Genomic DNA, 17,386 nt, shown 5'->3' with positions numbered 1-17,386 from the left:
ACTCGGACCATTGTTTCATGAAAGAGATTTCCGAGAATTACTTGAGCATTAAAAACACCTCCATGGCTTGGACATGGACGCGTTCCGTTTAGCTTAATGCTAACAAACAATGTCAATTGCCCAAGACAGCATTGGCCTCACCATATTATATATTTCAATGCAAACGGTGGCGCAACACATGGAGACAGACAATATAACAATACTCATAGGCAGTATATGCTGGATTCTTTATCTTCTCCAAAAACAACTAAAATTAATGGAGGAGATTTAACCGGCGCAATGTGTATCCGTACGTCTGCATGATACAACCCCCAAGTGGCCAAGATGCATAGTTCTATTTTTCTTCTTAAAAATTACATCAAATAATTGTAATTTATTTTTTGGGGAGGAATCAAATGAAATCATCGTTAAATTTGGGACTCCACAGTCATATATTGCCAGTTTTAGTCAAATTTGCGGAATATTTTTACACCAGCTGTAGTAATAACATTGAAGTAGATGACTCACAGTGCGCTCTCATTGAGAGTCTAAAAGTGTTGTTTTTTTTGACCGCATCAAATTACAGGAGCAAACTATCGGGATGGCCAAAGCGCGGCCCCGGACCACAAGGCCGGGAAAACATCCAAGCTCGGAAAACAACGAGAAATAAATGCAGCAATAACACAACTTGAAAGATCCTCGAGGTTGAAGTGGGGCCGAGGGGGGGGGGCGGAGGAACCACATGAGGCGAGGCTGCGGTTCTGCCGTCTGGTTTTCCGCAGCCAGACCACATGTCCAACTTGTTCCACTGGCTTATTTGGACCCGAGCTTGTTTTCTCCTTTATGGCCGCGTTTCCTATCCTGTCATTCCCATCATAAAATCCCCACTGTTTTTCCCCATCACACACATAGCCCGTGTTTTTTATTTATTTTTACACGCTATATTATTGCTAATTTTAGTAAGGGCTGATTTAAACATGTTATGACCAGGGCTGGTCTGGAAGAAGCACAACATTTCATTGCACCTGCTCGTCGTGACTCAGTGTAGCTGCAAACATGAGCTCAGTCAAAATAACTCAAAAAACTAACAAACATGTTGCAAGAAAAAAAATCCTCATAGGAAATATTGTCAAAGTTTTATGAAGTGTACAATTTTTTTTTTTTTTACTGTCACACAAAAGTAAATGTACCTATCTGAAGTGAAAAGTACTCCGTATGACACATATTTTTAATAGAAATTGGATATTATTTTGGGTAAAAATTAAACATCACACATAGCAAAAATACATTATCATTAAAGCAACGTCAAAATCTAGGGCAATTTCTTTTAACTATTAGATGAAAAATAATTTTGGATTTAAAAAAAAAAATAACCGGAAAAAAGCATATGGTGTGTATATTATGGATGACCCAATACAGATTTTTTTGTGGCCTCGAGTATCTGATCAGCAGGAATGATACATGCTTTATTTATTTTAGAGTATGACAAGTGAGACTATTCAAAATAAGAACAATGGTCAGTAACAGGAGGTATGAGAAAACACGAGGCATTTATTCCAAACATTTGGGTTGCATAAATTCAACTTCAATGCACAATGTACTGTACTTCAATAAGAAATAATAAAGAGGACCCTGAGAAATAACCCTAATAAAGGCAATAAAAACAAATCTGAGATTTTGGGAGTAGAGCTCTTCAATCTGATACTGTTCGTTTGGCTGATATTGGACTGATGTCAAATATCAATTTCGGCTTGAAACACCTCTAAAAGAATTTAGGGAAATAAGTATATAGTTTGAAAAACACAACAATATTAAGAAAGAAATTACAAACCATAGGTTAAAAATACACAAACGTAATAAATACCCATATATAAAATATTAGAGCTATATCAAATAAAAAAAATAAATAAACGATTAGCCCCGCCAAAAACATTAGGAAAGAAATGGAAACTTTTCGACAAAAAATATTAACACTAGAAAAAAAAGTAACAAACATTTGAAAAATATTAGACAAAAAATAAATCCCCAACTTATCCCAAATTTTGTGTTGTCGACAACTGTGCCAACATACAAAGTCTGCAATGAACCAGTTTATTGTGCAACGCAACATTGTGACGCTGCACAACATTTAGAATTAATACGAGCTACGTTTTTCTGCTTAGTTTTATATTTACGGGTTTTCATCCAAACATCGACTGCAACTATAACCTTCCTACTGCAAAACTGTCTCCCAAAGGGACCTTGTCAATGTAACACAATACAAAAGTATGAGACACTATCTGGACAAAAAATAAATAAATAAATGAACCGACACGTACAAAATGATCAAGCCCATCCCTTCAAGGACTTTAATGTCTGGATTCATTTATCACTCGCTGCGAGTTAGCGCAGATGTTGCGCAATTTCAAAGTGCCATTGATCCGCTTTGTAAATCAGACTTAATGAAAGCAATAGCTCAGCACTGCATATTTTCCTTAGTTCGGCTCGTAAAATACGACTCCAAACACCTAACTTTATGGCTTCAAGGTGTGGAGGCAAGACCCCCCCACACACACACACAAAAAAAAAAAAATAAATAAATAAATAAGTGAATGCATCTCAAGTCATCGTAGTAGACGACCGCACAATATAGACATATCAGACCTATGACGGATTATTTCGTGGATTCCGTTACGCAAATATAAAAAGCAGTTTTTGTACCACTTGTTACCTAGTGTCGCATTTCAGGCCGAGTTAAGTAACATTAGCAGAGGAGCCATTATATAAACGCAAGCTGCAAGTACCGCTGTCGCATAGGAGCGCCGTCATCTGGTGTCGCTTTTTTTAATTGGCTGCCGCTAGATAGTCGCTTCTAGGCGACGCACAGTCAGATGACTTCAACTCCAAGAGGTATTTTTTGTTTTTCTTTAAAAACATTTTCTTTTTTATTTTATTTCGTTAATACATTTTTTTCAATTTTAGTTTCTAATTATCTTTGTTTTTGTTAACTCGTATAACCTTGCTTACGCCCTTAAAAACATCGTCGAGGAGCAATTAAACGAGATCCTTAACTACCCCCAATGTTGTCATTTCATTCACGAGTCTGGTCCTGATTTTTGCAGTTGTCTTCCTGTAGTCTAAACTCTACGTGAGGTTGACAGGAACCCTCTGTCGGGTGTTTGATCCAATGTCATAATCATTCATTTTCATTAGTTCTTTACAACAGCGCGAACAAGTTCCGAAGCTCGCGACCGCAACTCTGAGATAATGACCAGCTCTACTACAAAGCCCATTCAGGAGGAATCGTAAAGCCATAATTGAGTCATAAATCTTCAATGAGGGCAAAAGTTGATGGCGCTCTAAGACAAGGTCACGTCAGGCATTGATGCAAATTTTACAGACACCGCTCACGCGGCTACCGGCATTTTCGTCAGTGCAACCGGTTTTTCCTGTTTTGGTGCAGTTGACAGACGGACGCTTTGACTCGCTCAATGATTTCTTTTTTGTTTGACTCTCGGTGGCGGCCCGCGTGAACTGACGTCAACAGAATAGGGTTATGACAGCCACACATCCCACAACATTAAAACTAATCACAGTGACATCTTGACTAAGGAATTTAATTTGCTACAAGACTGGGCTTGGCCACTTATTGTACCACAAATGTTATGGATCTTTTCATCTGCGTATTGTTGGGGAACTTGAATGAATAGTGACTAACTGCATTGCCTCATTCGGGTTGTGGAAGAACTGGAGCCAACACCAGCTGCCTTTGGGTGAGAGGAGTGGTCCACCCTGGACTGAAAATGTTGCCTGTACAGTTCATAGAGGTACTCATACTCGGGAGGGACTTTAATTCCAATGGAAAAACGTATTTTGTACTGTACTGTACGAATACGAAGGCCCTTTGAGCTCCCAGCGAGCAGAGTAGTTGACAAGATTTGACAGCGCCACTTTTTTGATGCTCAGATAATGACCTAAACTGTAAGCCACACTGTCACGTTGTGTTTCCAAACCTCTTTTGACCCACCCATAAGTGTGCCAGTGACCTGAAGTGAAGACACGGTCTGACAAAGTGTGAACGACAAAGAAACGAAAAAAAGACAACTGTTACTTTCATTCTCCAAAACGTTACGAAATACATGCCGGTCAACACTTGGTGAACTTCTGTTCATACGAATGGCTCACAATTACAAGCTGCAATGTGATCGCACCTGTCCTGAGAGAAAGCTACAAAAACACATTTTTGGGCATGCGACTCAACTGCAGAGTGATTCGCCGGACAATGGCAAACATTAGCTTCTGTAGGCATTTGGCTTTGCCAAAAAGTTAGAAGGTGAGCAGGTGTTGACACAACACTGAAAACTGATTAAAAGGGTGCTGAGGCACAGGAAAATAAAACTCGTGAAAGCCGAGGGCATTCTAAGGAAGTGGAATCAAGTCAGGGCGCAGGGCTTTGCATTTGAACACTTCAAAGCAGAAAGTGAGACCTTCACCACAAGTTGCACCTTTCCAGAAAGTGGTACATTGTCAAAGGTTGAGCTCTGACAAGAGGGTATGACCTGAGACCTTCCTTTCCACAGATCTTGGCAGAAAGTGAAACCTTCCTTGCCTGAAGGGTAAATCTGCCGAGCCCAACAGGTGAGACCTGAGTTGAAACAAGGTAATACCTTGCCAAATACTTCTTTACTAAACTAATCTGTGACCACAAAGTGAGACCTTAATTGCCAGAAACCTCCCTAAGAGAGAGGCCTTGCCAGAAATAGGAACCCTGCCAGCGGTTGAGTCAGCCGGTCCTCCCTCAAGTGCCTCCAGTTAGTCGAAAATGCTGTTTCTGGCCTCCTAAGTGGTGCTTGTAAGAGGGCGGACACAACTCCGATAGGCCTGTCTTTACTGTCTCCTTGTAAAATTTAGAGTTCATTTGGAGATATTTTTACAATATTTTTTTTCAGATTTGTTTAACGGTCTCACCTCACCCTAACTCTCTGAGCTCCTCCACCCCTATGCACCTGCCTCTGCGGACCAGGCGCTACTGGAGGTACTGCTGACTAAGTGGAGGCTCAGAGGGGATCGAGGCCTTTCCGTTGCTGGCCTTTCCCTTTGGACCGATCGCCCAGTAAATGTTAGGAAAGCCCACTCTCTGTCCATTTTTATAACTTATCTTAAGACACGTTTTTATTTTTTGGCTTTCAACATAGCATGAGACTCTGCCTTGATATCATTGTTTATGGTGTACAGCATTTTGCATGCAGCAGTTATTGTTTTAAAATGCTGCACGAATAAAGTTGAATTGAGAGGTTGGGGCTTTGCCAGAAAGTGAGGTTTACCTGAGTAGACAGACTTCATCCCTTTCCAGAAGTTCTTCTTTTCAGGTAGTGGGACATTGCCAGAAAGTGAGACCTTTCTTGGTGGAATGTGTATGTAGCCTTGCCAAAAAGGGGAAAGAAGTCAAAGGGAGAGGCCTTCCTTGCCAGAAGGAGAGTCGTAATATTGTGATTGTGGTCTCCCATTAAGTCTGTTGGTGCCTGCCAAGATTGTTCGTGAAGAGACTTGTTTGCATGACACCCGGATGCCTCACAGCTAAATAAAATCTACTTTTTTCCCCATGCAGTGTTGTTGTCCTAACAGCTTGAAAGAAAGGCAAGGTACACATGCTGATGTTGACTTCCAATGCCAGACAAAAACACATTTTCGCTGACAAAGGCTGGCCTAATTCGAGCACAAATAAGGACAAGCCTGGCTCCCGTGCCTCAGCTAAATGGACACTAGATTCAAATAGGTCAGTGAAAAACCAGCGCTAGACGATACGTGACTCCTGCCAGCAGGCATGATTAGAGAGGCTAATGGGCACCGCCGGTCTATTCAAACAGCGGGATTTAGCCGAGCGTACTACTCGGGATAACGGCAACAGAGCTGGTGGCCCAGAGTTTAGTCAGTCGGCAGCTTTATGCTTCCAAGTGTTTAGCTGAGCTTGTCTGCAAGGGTTACATTTCAACAAGAATAATTATTATTAATAATATTAATAATACAAAATATAACATGAGGCAAGGTTAACAGTTTTAAAACAAAATGGCACCAGGTACCTGTGGAAAAGGATGGATGAAAAGATCAATCGATCGATAGATCGATTGATCGATAGATAGATAGAGGCCCAAAGATTGAGCCATGTGGAATACCGCTCGAGCACTCAGTCACTTTCCTGGCAAACTAACTAGGGTCACTCACTCTGGCAAGTTGGGATGTCGCAGTACCTCCAGTAGATTCCGTCTTCGTGGTCTGCAATGTAGCACCATGGCTGGACGTCCCCATCGGGGTTCCTGTGGGAAAAGGACATTTTGTTAAAACCTTCCGAGCGTCATAGAAAAAAAAAAACTCTAGAAATTATCCTTTGTACTACATTAACAGTTGTATTGCAATGGACGACTCAAAGTCGGGTTTTAAGACAGTTTTAGAATTTAGAATTTCAAATTTGAATTCCAAGCCCTGTGTTTCAAACAAGGCTTAGGGGTTACAAAATAGTTTAAAGTCATGATTAGTGTTTCAAACCATTATGGTTTGGGTTGCAAATGTGGGTTTTACGGCCGTGTTAGGTTTTCAAATCAGGGATGCAAATTAGGGTTGTATAGAAATAAAGTCTGGGTTTTAGTTTTCAAGTAGGGACTCAAGAGAGAATTTGTTTTCGAGTCAGGCTGTCAAGTAGTCTGGGTTTCAAGGATGGATAGTATCCCCTTTCAGGTTTTGTCAACACACTTGTCATGCGGGTTGTTGTTGACTTCTCCTGCCACAGCAGACAGCATCGCCGCTTTGCTGTTGGCAAGACAAATCGTTTTGCACCTGAGCTTCAAGTAGAAGTAGCACAACGACGAACAGGTAAATATGTCAATGTGGGCAGAAAGCCTGCGTCTTAATGGCAGCCAACATCTGATTGTTGCATGTCAGTGAGAAGGAAAAGACTTAACATTCACTTGCACACCTTTTCTACTCATTTTCTGTCCGTCGACAAATCTGAATTACAACCAATATCATTTCCCGTTTACGACTTTCTCCCAAAGAAATGAATGACACACTGTCTCAAACACACACGCACACACCCCCACACACACAATTGCTCAATGTGGAAAAAAACCTCCCTCACCTGAAGGTAATATGGCCGATCATACTTGAACTCTTAATTAGCGTAATTACTCTGATTTGGTTTGACTCATACTGCTCGGCGACCAGCACACGAACGCACACATAAGAAAACAAAATTCGAACAAAATGCAAGATATTTAATGAAGCAATAAACACGTATTTGGAGAAAAATATGGTAAGATAATGAATTTGGGGAAAAAAACAAACACATCCGATGAAAAATAGTAATATTAGAAAGAAAATACTAAAATATTAGCAAAAAAGAACATTATTAAAAAAAAAACAATAAACAAACAAAAAATAACAATACTTATAAAAATATACACATCTTCAAAATAAGAATGAAGCAACATTAGAATAACTAGAACACATTTTGAAAATTTAAATAAATAGAATAGTCAAAAAATGTAGACATGTAAAAAAACAAAAAAATTATAAAATATTAGATGAACAATCACTCAAATAGCGTCACACAGAAATATTAGGAAAAATATTTTAGAAAAATACCCCAACATGAGGGGAAATAATAAACTATTAGACAAATAAATATAAAATATAATTGAAAAAGTTCAGTATCGTAGAAAAAATAGAAACATATTGTATGAAAAATACGCTAACGTTCAAAAATAAATTGCAAAATATCAGGGAAATAATGTAAATTATGTGATATGAGAAAAAAAATGGAAACATATATACGTAGATAAAATACAATAAATAGAAATAAAACTAATATTGGGAAAAAACACTGCATGAAAAAAATAGCGTAATATTAGAGAAATAATGGAAACAGATGAAAAACAACACTACCCTAGTATGATTAAAACAAAAATTGATTAAAGAAATACTTCCAATATTAGAGAAGCAATGGAAAAATATTTGAACAACAAAAATATTAAATGCAAAAACACCCCAACAGTACAGAAATAATTGAAAAAAAACATGAGAAGAAAAATACTCTAACATTAAAAAAAGAAATACCAACAATATTATGGAAAAAATGGAAAGACTAGACCATAATATTGCGAGAATAATGGAAAACAATTAAAACATTTTTTTTAAAAAACAGCAGTCCTCACTGTGTCATCATTTTGTTTTCCAAATAATCAGGGTGTCGGCTGCGTTTTCACAAAGGTGCAAAAGAAAAAGAAACAAATCAGCGTCCGTGGCAAGCTGCCATTTTGCCGGGGCGAATGAAGACGTCCGTTTTGCGAGCGGGACCGACTCAAGACGTCAAACGTAAAACGCTGGTTAATGTTAGCGCTTGTGGAGCCGCGATGCGCCGCGTGCGCGTCCTCCTCGTAAATCTTCCCACGCGCCGGCACCACTTCAAAGCTTCTCTGCCTTTGGACTTTTCAAGTGCGACACGGAAAAAAAAGATTTTGGAGGCTTTTGGGGATGGATATTTTGTTTCCTTACAGCCTGCTGGGGATGCGGGCCAAGCCACCCTTCTGGCGGCAAAAAAAAAAAAAAAAGACCGAGGACAAAATTGCATAAGACTACTCACCGTCTTGTTCTCATTTGGATGATGTGATGTTACACTGCAACGCTCAACTGAAAGTAGGCATGCACTGTGTCAGCACTATCCCTGTGAATACTGCCCAACTGTATACATGCTTGTAAAAATGCTCAGATATGATGAGGTCGATTTTGTGTTTTGGATGAATGTTGGATTCACATTTTTGTCACAACGTGCGAGAGGTAATCATCAAGAATACGTACTCGGTATTTGGCGAGGACTCAAATGTATTGTATGCACATGTACTCCAAAAAATAAAAAGTGGTATCGTCATCTTTTTGACAAAGATTGACGATTTCAAGTTAGGGTTCCAAATTAGGTGTTCAAAGCTGGTTTCAAACTAAAGACAGGGTTAGGAATTGTAAGTGAGGCTTCAAGTAAGGGTTAGAGCTTCCAGTTAGGGTTTGTAATTTGGCTTTCAAGCCAGGGTTAGCATTTACCAAAGGTTAGGGTTTCAAATTAGGGTTAAAGATTCCGAGTAGGGTTTCAAGCAGGGGTTAGGATTTCAATTTAAGGTTCAAACTAAGATCAGGGAGTCAAAGTTTAAAAGGTTATGAAAGCAAGGTTCCAGGTTTCAAAATAAGGTTTGGAATTTCAGAGTAAAGTTTTGAGCCAGGGTTCGCGTTTCTAATTAGGGTTTAAAATGTGGCTTTCAAGCCTCTATTAAGGTTTCAAACGACAGTTGGGGTTTCAAAATTAAGTTAGGGCTTTGAAGTAGGGCTTTCAATTTAAAGTAGGGTTTCAATCGTGGGTTAGGGTTTAAGACTATGATTAGGAATTCAAAGTAGGGGCTCAAACCAAGGTTAGACTTTCAATTGAAAATTATGGTTCATAGTAGGTTTATGAAGTCAGGGTTAAGGTATCAAATTACAGTTCGAAACTGAAAGTTGGCTTTCACGTCATGGTTAGCGGGAGGTTTTGTATTTGGGTTTCACGCCTGGATTACGATTTCAATTTAAGGTTCGGATTTCAAATAATGGTTAGGGATTCAAAGTAGGGTTTCAAGTCAGACTCATTGTTTGAGTTGGGGTTCAAAAGCAGGGTTCTGGTTTCCAAGTCAGCTTTCTGGTGGGTAGTTTTGAAGGCACAAAACGGAGGACACACAAACGTGCTAACTGCTCACACACACGAAGAAGGCCAAATCAGCAAAAACTGAATCTTGTCAACAATCCCTCATGACTGTTGAAAATCAAACACTGCAGCAACGTCCATCAACATTGTCAAGCGCATCTCCGCTCAAGTGTTTTCCCTCCAAGGAAAAAGACAAATATCAAAAGGAAAGAGTTGACGCTAGGGTCAACTTTGATATGTGAGAGCCCATTCCGCTTCCTGCCCACTTTGTTTTGGACATGCGCAATTTTGCGCTTTGCCAAAGTACTAGAGCAAAAAGAACGGCATCATAAAGCACAACCACAAACGGCAGGAAAAAAAAAAATCCCGATTCATTTTCATTCAACCTCGATTATCATCCCCAATTCTTTGAGATTTCTTTTAAACTGCTATGTGAGCTGCCCCAATGGACAATTTGGTCCAAGCCAAGTTCAAGTCCAAGCCTGGATTTGAACCCCAAACCTCTGAGCCTGAGGCAGTCTTGCTAACCACGAGGCTGCCGTATTCCAAATGCCAACCTGCAGTAGTTGTGGCTGCCCAGGCCGCCTTCGCCGTTGGGGTACTTGTGCGTGTTGTAGGGATGCTGAAAGGTCTCGTTCCAGAAGAGGCAGGGCTTCCCCTCGTGCAAACTGGTCTGCTTCTGGAGGCCCCTGTAGTCCTCCCCGTTGGCCGTGTAACACTCTGGGAGGGGGGAGGGGGAGAAGAATTAAAATCGAGTGATTGAACAGCAGTGACGAGTGCAATCAAATCCTCGATCAGAGCTCATAGCGCATGAACAAGAGTCCTTAGAGTAAAAATTTTGCATAGTTTTATTTCTCCGGAATATTGATTCATTCAAATGTATTTCACATTTCAAAAATCTTAGTGAAATAACTAATTATATATATAAATCTATTTGATTATCTGACCAAAGATCCGCTGATGTATTGTAAATAATACAGTAAGAGTAGGAGTAAAATACAGTTTATATTTTTTTATTTTGAAAATTAATGAGAGAATGAATGAGAATTTAAATGAATTATAAGTGAGGCAAAAGGAGCATCATAAATAAATAAATAAACTGCAAAAAATTGTTACATTGAAATTTCTACTTTTTATGTAATTTTTATTAAATAATTAATTAATTTGATTTAAAAGTAAAATTAAATCAAACATGGATTTTTACTAGATTAAATTAAATCCATTATAAGTATTCAGATCAAATAAAAATGAGCACCAATCATAACATTATTAATAGAAATTATGCAAAAGTGTTTAATATGTACGTAAAATACTAAATGTGTAAAACAATTAAAAATTAGAAAGAAAATTGGCAAATTAGCAAGAAATATCTTAATGTTAAGGCAAACTATTGATAATAATCAATTCTGAATGTATTTCATTTGATTAAATAATTAGCTCGTAAATTATAACTAAATATATACTAACAAAAAAATTTAACGTGAGCATGAACCTCGTCTGGAAGAGCTGCCCCTTAAAAAACAAACAGAAAAAACAAAAAAAACAAGACCTTTGAGGACAAAAGTGTCTTACAGTGAGGTTGCTGGGAGGAAGCATGTACAGTATGCAAAACACATGTGGCGTGTTTTCCTGATGATTTTTTTTTTCTTTTTAAGGACAATCTGGCACTGTTGAAATACTTGAACGTATCGCGAGTGATAGCAGAGAACACAAGTTGGAATATTAATGCTAGTCTTTGCCGCCGGCTGCTTTCTTTGCGCTGCTTGCCAAACGTGTTAAGGAAAAAAAAAAACAAAAAAAAAAAAAGCTGAGCCCAGTATTGTTTGAATTAACATCAAGGCACGGCTCCAGTTTCCAGGAAGTGTATGACAACCATATGGGCCGGGGGATGCGTTTATTTCCCAGGAAAGACAAAAAGAGAGTTCAGACAAACAAAAGCAGCTCGGGGAACACGTTTAAGTGAAATTGTATATTAACGCAAGAGACATTCCTCATGATGCAGGTGCTTCGATCCGCTGAGAAGGACCTCCCTGCAGGGAAAAACTGGTCCAAACTTGATTTGCATTGTCATGCGCTTGGATTGACAACTCACGTTTGGATGTTGGGATGCAACCAGAAAACGTTTAGGATACGTTTATGATCTAAATCCTCGTTGATGTTTCGAAAAACAGGTCTGGTAGGTTTGTTTAAAAGAGTGTCTGTCTTCATTGTTGTTGAAAACATGCCAGTAAGGTTCCGTGAGGACTATATGGATGTTATGTTAATCAAATCACGTTCGCTGACGACTAAATCGTCTTTGATGTTTGGTTAATTGAAGAGTCTAAATCATCTTTAATGTTCACAAAAGTGATTTAAACACTTGATTGTATTTGTATACCAAAATAAGTTAGTTATTGCTCAAGACGTGATTGTTCAAACTTTACTGTTATTTTAAATCGACTTGGACAAAAACGTGTTCGTTTCAAAACTAAAGTGACACTCTAAATCAGGGGAGGGCAAACATTTTGATTGGCGGGCCTCAATGGGTTCAAAAATTTGACAGTGGGGGCGGACCAGGAGCAGATGGATGGAGTGTTTTGGGAACCTCACCTCATTGGAGAAAAAAAATACATTTAATTTTAAATGAAAGTGAACAAAAGCGTTACAACAATATATATGGCTTTGAAAAACAACAGTATTTAGAAAATAAAACATTAACAAGGTTTATTCATTTAATTTTTTTCAAGTACGGCGGGCCAGATTAAAACGTTTAACGGGCCACAAGTGGCCCCCAGGCCGTAGTTTGCCTACGTCTGCTCTAAATTGTCCCTCGGTATGATTATCAACAAGAATGTTTGTGTTTGTGTGCCCCGCGATTGTCTGGCAACCGGTCCACGCCATCAATTATTGTTTTTCTTGAAAACAACTTCAAAGGTGTTGGAATGCTCAAATCAACTTTTTTTTTTTTTAATCCACCCGTCACATTGCTAGTCTAATGTTGACAAAAATGAATGCAAGGAAGACGAACTGGTTGTCCGTGTTACAAAAATCCTTATGCTAGCTGAACACAATACTTGGAAAAAAAAAAGGTAATTAGGTTCAGTGCATTATGGTATGTCACAGTTACGTGTCACCTGAAATTGTTTTGATAAGTGCCGTGCTCTCTTTTGCACTGACAGCTGTCGCTGTCACCACAAATGGGGAGCAAACAGTTCCTCTTTCCGAGGCAATCAATCCAAAGCGCCCGCCTGTTGTCAAAGTATGAGGCTGACTCGCTTTCAATTAAAAGTCTTCACAGGTTCAGTCGAGCAGGCCCTGCTGACAACAAAACTGCGGGGTGTCGGCTTCCTGCGGTGAAGATGCAGTGTCGTCTGCTTTTGTGGCATGTCGTATACAAACAACGGCGACATTAAATATTAAAAGGGAACAGCAGGATGTTTATAGTGAAACGTAAAAACAAGACTGAGCAAGACAAACAGCACAGTCTGCATTTATTTGCGTCTCAATTTCAGACAGAGCACAAAAAGTAGCAAAATCAGCGTTGTTTTTAATCTCTAAATTGTCTTTGATGTTTACAAAAACACTTATGTTACGTTTTTTTGGACACCTTAGGTTTGTTGATGACTCTTAAATGTCTTTAAAGCTTATAAATAAAGTCCTTTTGCTGCGTCAAAGACTCAAATTTTCAGGGGTCACCTGAAAAGGACATTATAAGGACACTAAATTGTTGTTATTGTTAACAAAAACATACCTCAGGTGCATTGAGGACTCTAAATTATCTGTTGTTAAAAAATTTTTTAAAAAACACTTGGTAGGTGTGTTGGGCTAAATTGTCTTTGATGTTTAGGGAAAACACACACCTTGTTATTTTTGTGGGATCACATTTTCCTTTTAAGTTGACAAAAACATATTTGGTTTGACTAAACTTCTTATTTTCTGAACTGCATCGTTATCGTCGTTATCGTACCCTTAACATTGCTCACATAGCTGTACGCGCCATTATTACTGTCTGGTACACGGGGCGTGTTCCTTCATACTACATTTCAAGATGACGGAAGCCGCAGCCCCATCAAAGAAAGCCAGCGCTGCTATTGAGCATTTGGCAGCGGCGCAAAACCCCGATGGTGCGTCACCAGCAGCCAGAAACAATCACGCCGGTTAGCGAGTGCCCCAGGATAGCATCGGGCGGGAGACTGCGTCCCCAGATGAGCTCACCTCCTTCAAAACATCTTCCAAAATGAGTTTGTTTGGAAACGACACAAGTTGGCAAAAGGAGCGCTGAAGTGACTTTGCAGCTGTCACAGCGTGAAACTTCCTGGAGTCCACCGCCCTGGACACGAGGGTGAATATGTCACGCTAGGGCCACCGGCGGGGTGTCCCGTGAGGTTTACGGGCACCGTTTGCTTGTGGTGAGGAAGCAGGAAGTGGCAGATGTGTGAGGGCTTGAAGATGCTCAGAGAGTGAAGATGAATGGACAGTTGGACCAACCTCGCATCGGTCAGGCTACGGTTTGAAGGCGGACTAGTGTGGATACGAGGGAATTAAAAAAAAAAAACGAAAAAAAAACAACCATACTAAACCGATGAAACAAATATAGCAAAGAAATTACTCCTATTTACGTTAGCTTTGGCCAATTAAAATATCTGATAAGATTGGGACATCAGATAAATTTGACATCCTGGCTTGTAGTAAGTAATATTATTACTGGAATAAAGTTGTATTTGAACGACTCAGAATTGCAACAAACAACAACAATGACACAAGTCACCATGACGCTAATCGTAGTTGCAGTGATAAGTCCCAGTCTTGCCATTTTTTTTCTTTAACGAGCTGACCGGACTCAGAGAGGAATTTCAACTTTGCCATTTACTGAGAAGCGAAATATCCGGCCAACACGGTGACCCAGTCTCCCCAAGTAGGACATAGTGATTTAACGATAACGACAAGATCATGAAATCGCAATATGAAAAATATTGTCACCGTGTTGTCACAAAAATAAAATCTTCACCAGATCCAGCTTTGCTGAATCGAACGCAGCATTGTGGACTACATAGAGTGTGATACTTTTATACCGCTGAGCCAATTAGAAAATAGTGAAAAGACTTGTCAAGACTATTTCTTGGTAATTGCTTTTATTATGTACAAAAACCACAATATTGTGCTTTATTTTATTTTTTTTTACAATTCTGTAAGTTTTTCTGCAGTATATTGAGATTTCTTTTCATATGGCCAACCTCCTCACAATATCGTGATAATTATCGTATTGTGAGGCTAATATTGTGATAAGATGGTATCGCATTGTTTGGATATCGTTGCATCCCTAGTAAGTCAGTAAGAAGTGAGCTGGGGGTGGATGAGAATTGCGGTGCTAACAAGAACATTCATCACAAAATCGGAACTCTTGTGCCACTTTACAACACTAGAAGTGATACTAAAACAGCAACGTCATGGCGTGTTGCAAGATGCGACATCGTATTAAAAGTTTCATTTCAGGTGTCACTGTCGAATCTTTATATCGATTATTCCATCAAATAATCAGATGGATTTGCCCCTCTTGTGTCGATCTTTTCGATGGTCTGTTTGAGTCGACTTTTTTCCCCCAGCCCTGGTTTCACTGTTTCTGTTTCACTGAATTTCTGTTCATTGAATTGCTCCAACGTACAACTCGTATGAGTCTTTTAAGACTAGCAGCTATCGGAATAGCCGAAGCTAGTGGGGCTAACCGCTATTCTCATCTACCACCAGCTGACTTTTGCCCTCTCTAACCTTTACAGACTGTCGCCATGGTGGCAATGGCAGCAGACACCTGAGTCAAAAGTCTTCTGTAATGAATTGGCTGACTGGTAGACAAGACGTCGAGCACACGTGATTAGTGACGAGTCATCTTCAAGTGTTAATGCGGTGTCGTAAAGTCAACTCGACCAGTCGACTATTGTTCAACCTCCGTCATGCACAGACAAACAGGCATTCAAAATGTCAAAGTGGTACAAGAAATGGGGTCAGTCCTCAAGATAAAAAGTCATCTTGCCTGACAGAAATAAACAGAAGCCCTCAAAATAATCACATCACATAACGCTGGATCACAAGCTCACAGTCTTAGCCGAAGCCGCTTCTAAAGTGAGAGAAAAAGAGCAAGCCCAGTTAATGGCCCTGTTATTACATCGCTTGGGATTTGTGGCTCGGGACTTCCACATAGCCACTTGAAATAAGATCGAAGTTAAAAAACACCTGTTTGGCTTTTGGGGCAAATGATCGCAGAAACGCAAATAAACAAATTTAAAAAAAAAACAACAAAAAAAAAAAAACGGAAAAAGAGAGTTGCCCGGTCACACAGAAACCAGCGAGTAGCGATTTGTCATGTTAGCGAGCAGGGATGAAAAGCGCAGCTAATTACAGGCGAGGGCTTCCTCGCTGGCATTAAGAGCTTCCTTCTAACTTTATTATATGCTTGCAGCCTCAGTGGACTGCAATAAAAAAAAACGACACAAATTTAGTTCAAAAGTAACCCAAGATTAGGCATTTATCTGCCTGAGCCCTTCGCACGGAAGAGCGAGAAGCCTAGCGACGCGGACAGCGACAAACGCTTTTGACAAAACATGGAACTTAAGTCCCAGCATTAGGTTTGGTCCCGTCTTTGTTACGAATCTCATACTTCCTCTGAACAGTGGTGACAGTTTTCCAAGCAGGGGCTGAAGACTATTTCTTTCATAACATTTCCTGGAAAGCATTGATGTCCCATACATGTGGGAAATACTTACAACAAGCAGACAAAAACTATTTTCAGAATTTTCTACTCCTGGATTATTATTACACGCATCTGTACCATTTGCCACCGCTGTATCCTGTTAGCCATTACAGTTGTGACGCTCATTAATGTCAGCGCTCAGGAACAGAGACCAGGGTCAGGCCAGATGTGGCGGTTTGCGGCAGGACTAAGATGGGGGATGGGTGGCTGCACAGCTGCTTTGCAAAGCTGGTTCACCATTTTTGCCTGAGAATCATGCCCGAAGAGACAGACACAGGAAGTCTGCCATTTTGGTTTGAAGTCGACTTTTTATTTACTGCTAATTTTTTGGGTCCTTCAAAGACGGACTCCTCAAATCCTGGCTGCACGTTTCACTTCGTAACATGGAGTTTGGTAGGTATGTCTCTTATGAGTAGAGCCACAAAAAAAGACAGAACAGAAGCCAAGCACGAAAATAAACGTCAGTTTCACTTAGCAACATGAAACTTGCAACAAAAGATGTCTCAAAAAGTCTGGCATTTTAGTTTGAAGCCCCATTTTTGCTGAATAGCACCGATATTTGAAAAACGTAGCCCCCCCCCCCCTGGAGCTAGGTGACATGCGATACTGTAGGCATGACGGTCATGCATAAACCCACAAAAAAAGCTTCATAAAACAGGATTGAAAACACACAGGAAGTCTTTCAATTTGGTTCGAAGCATCCATTTTCATAGTAGCACCCTTTAGAACTACACCCTAAAAAAAAAAGAAAAACACACAAAATGTTTTATCATGTCGTCCAATTGCAGGGGTCCTTCAAAGACTCGAGATTTTGTCTGATTGCTACCAAAATTGAATTATGTATCCAGTGCCCGACAGATGCACGATGCTAAACTCCCAGGCATTTCAATTTTCCGTATTCTTCGTGTGAGGAGCATGACAGCAAAGCTTGGTTACACGCAATAAAACAAATGCGCTAATAAGTCAAGCCCCCCCAAGGTCAGATC

At 39.8% G+C, this 17,386-nt stretch overlaps 1 protein-coding gene across 1 annotated transcript in view; it reads right to left on the bottom strand.

Annotated features, from left to right (window-relative positions):
- Window positions 1–17,386, bottom strand: part of kremen1 (kringle containing transmembrane protein 1) — a 48,598-nt gene that overhangs the window by 14,436 nt on the left and 16,776 nt on the right. Inside the window, exons 2-3 of the mRNA XM_088288748.1 lie at window positions 10,234–10,396; window positions 6,181–6,272 (exon numbers count right to left, since the gene is read on the bottom strand). Coding sequence (XP_088144874.1) covers window positions 6,181–6,272; window positions 10,234–10,396 — 255 coding nt within the window. The remainder of the gene's footprint in view (window positions 1–6,180; window positions 6,273–10,233; window positions 10,397–17,386) is intronic.

The sequence above is a fragment of the Idiotropiscis lumnitzeri genome, chromosome 1, assembly GCF_059441095.1.
Source record: "Idiotropiscis lumnitzeri isolate Australia: NSW breed Sydney's pygmy pipehorse chromosome 1, RoL_Ilum_1.0, whole genome shotgun sequence".
Classification (NCBI taxonomy): Eukaryota; Metazoa; Chordata; class Actinopteri; order Syngnathiformes; family Syngnathidae; genus Idiotropiscis; species Idiotropiscis lumnitzeri.
The sequence above is the reverse complement of the archived record's forward strand: the minus strand, read 5'-3'. Positions and strand labels throughout refer to the sequence as shown.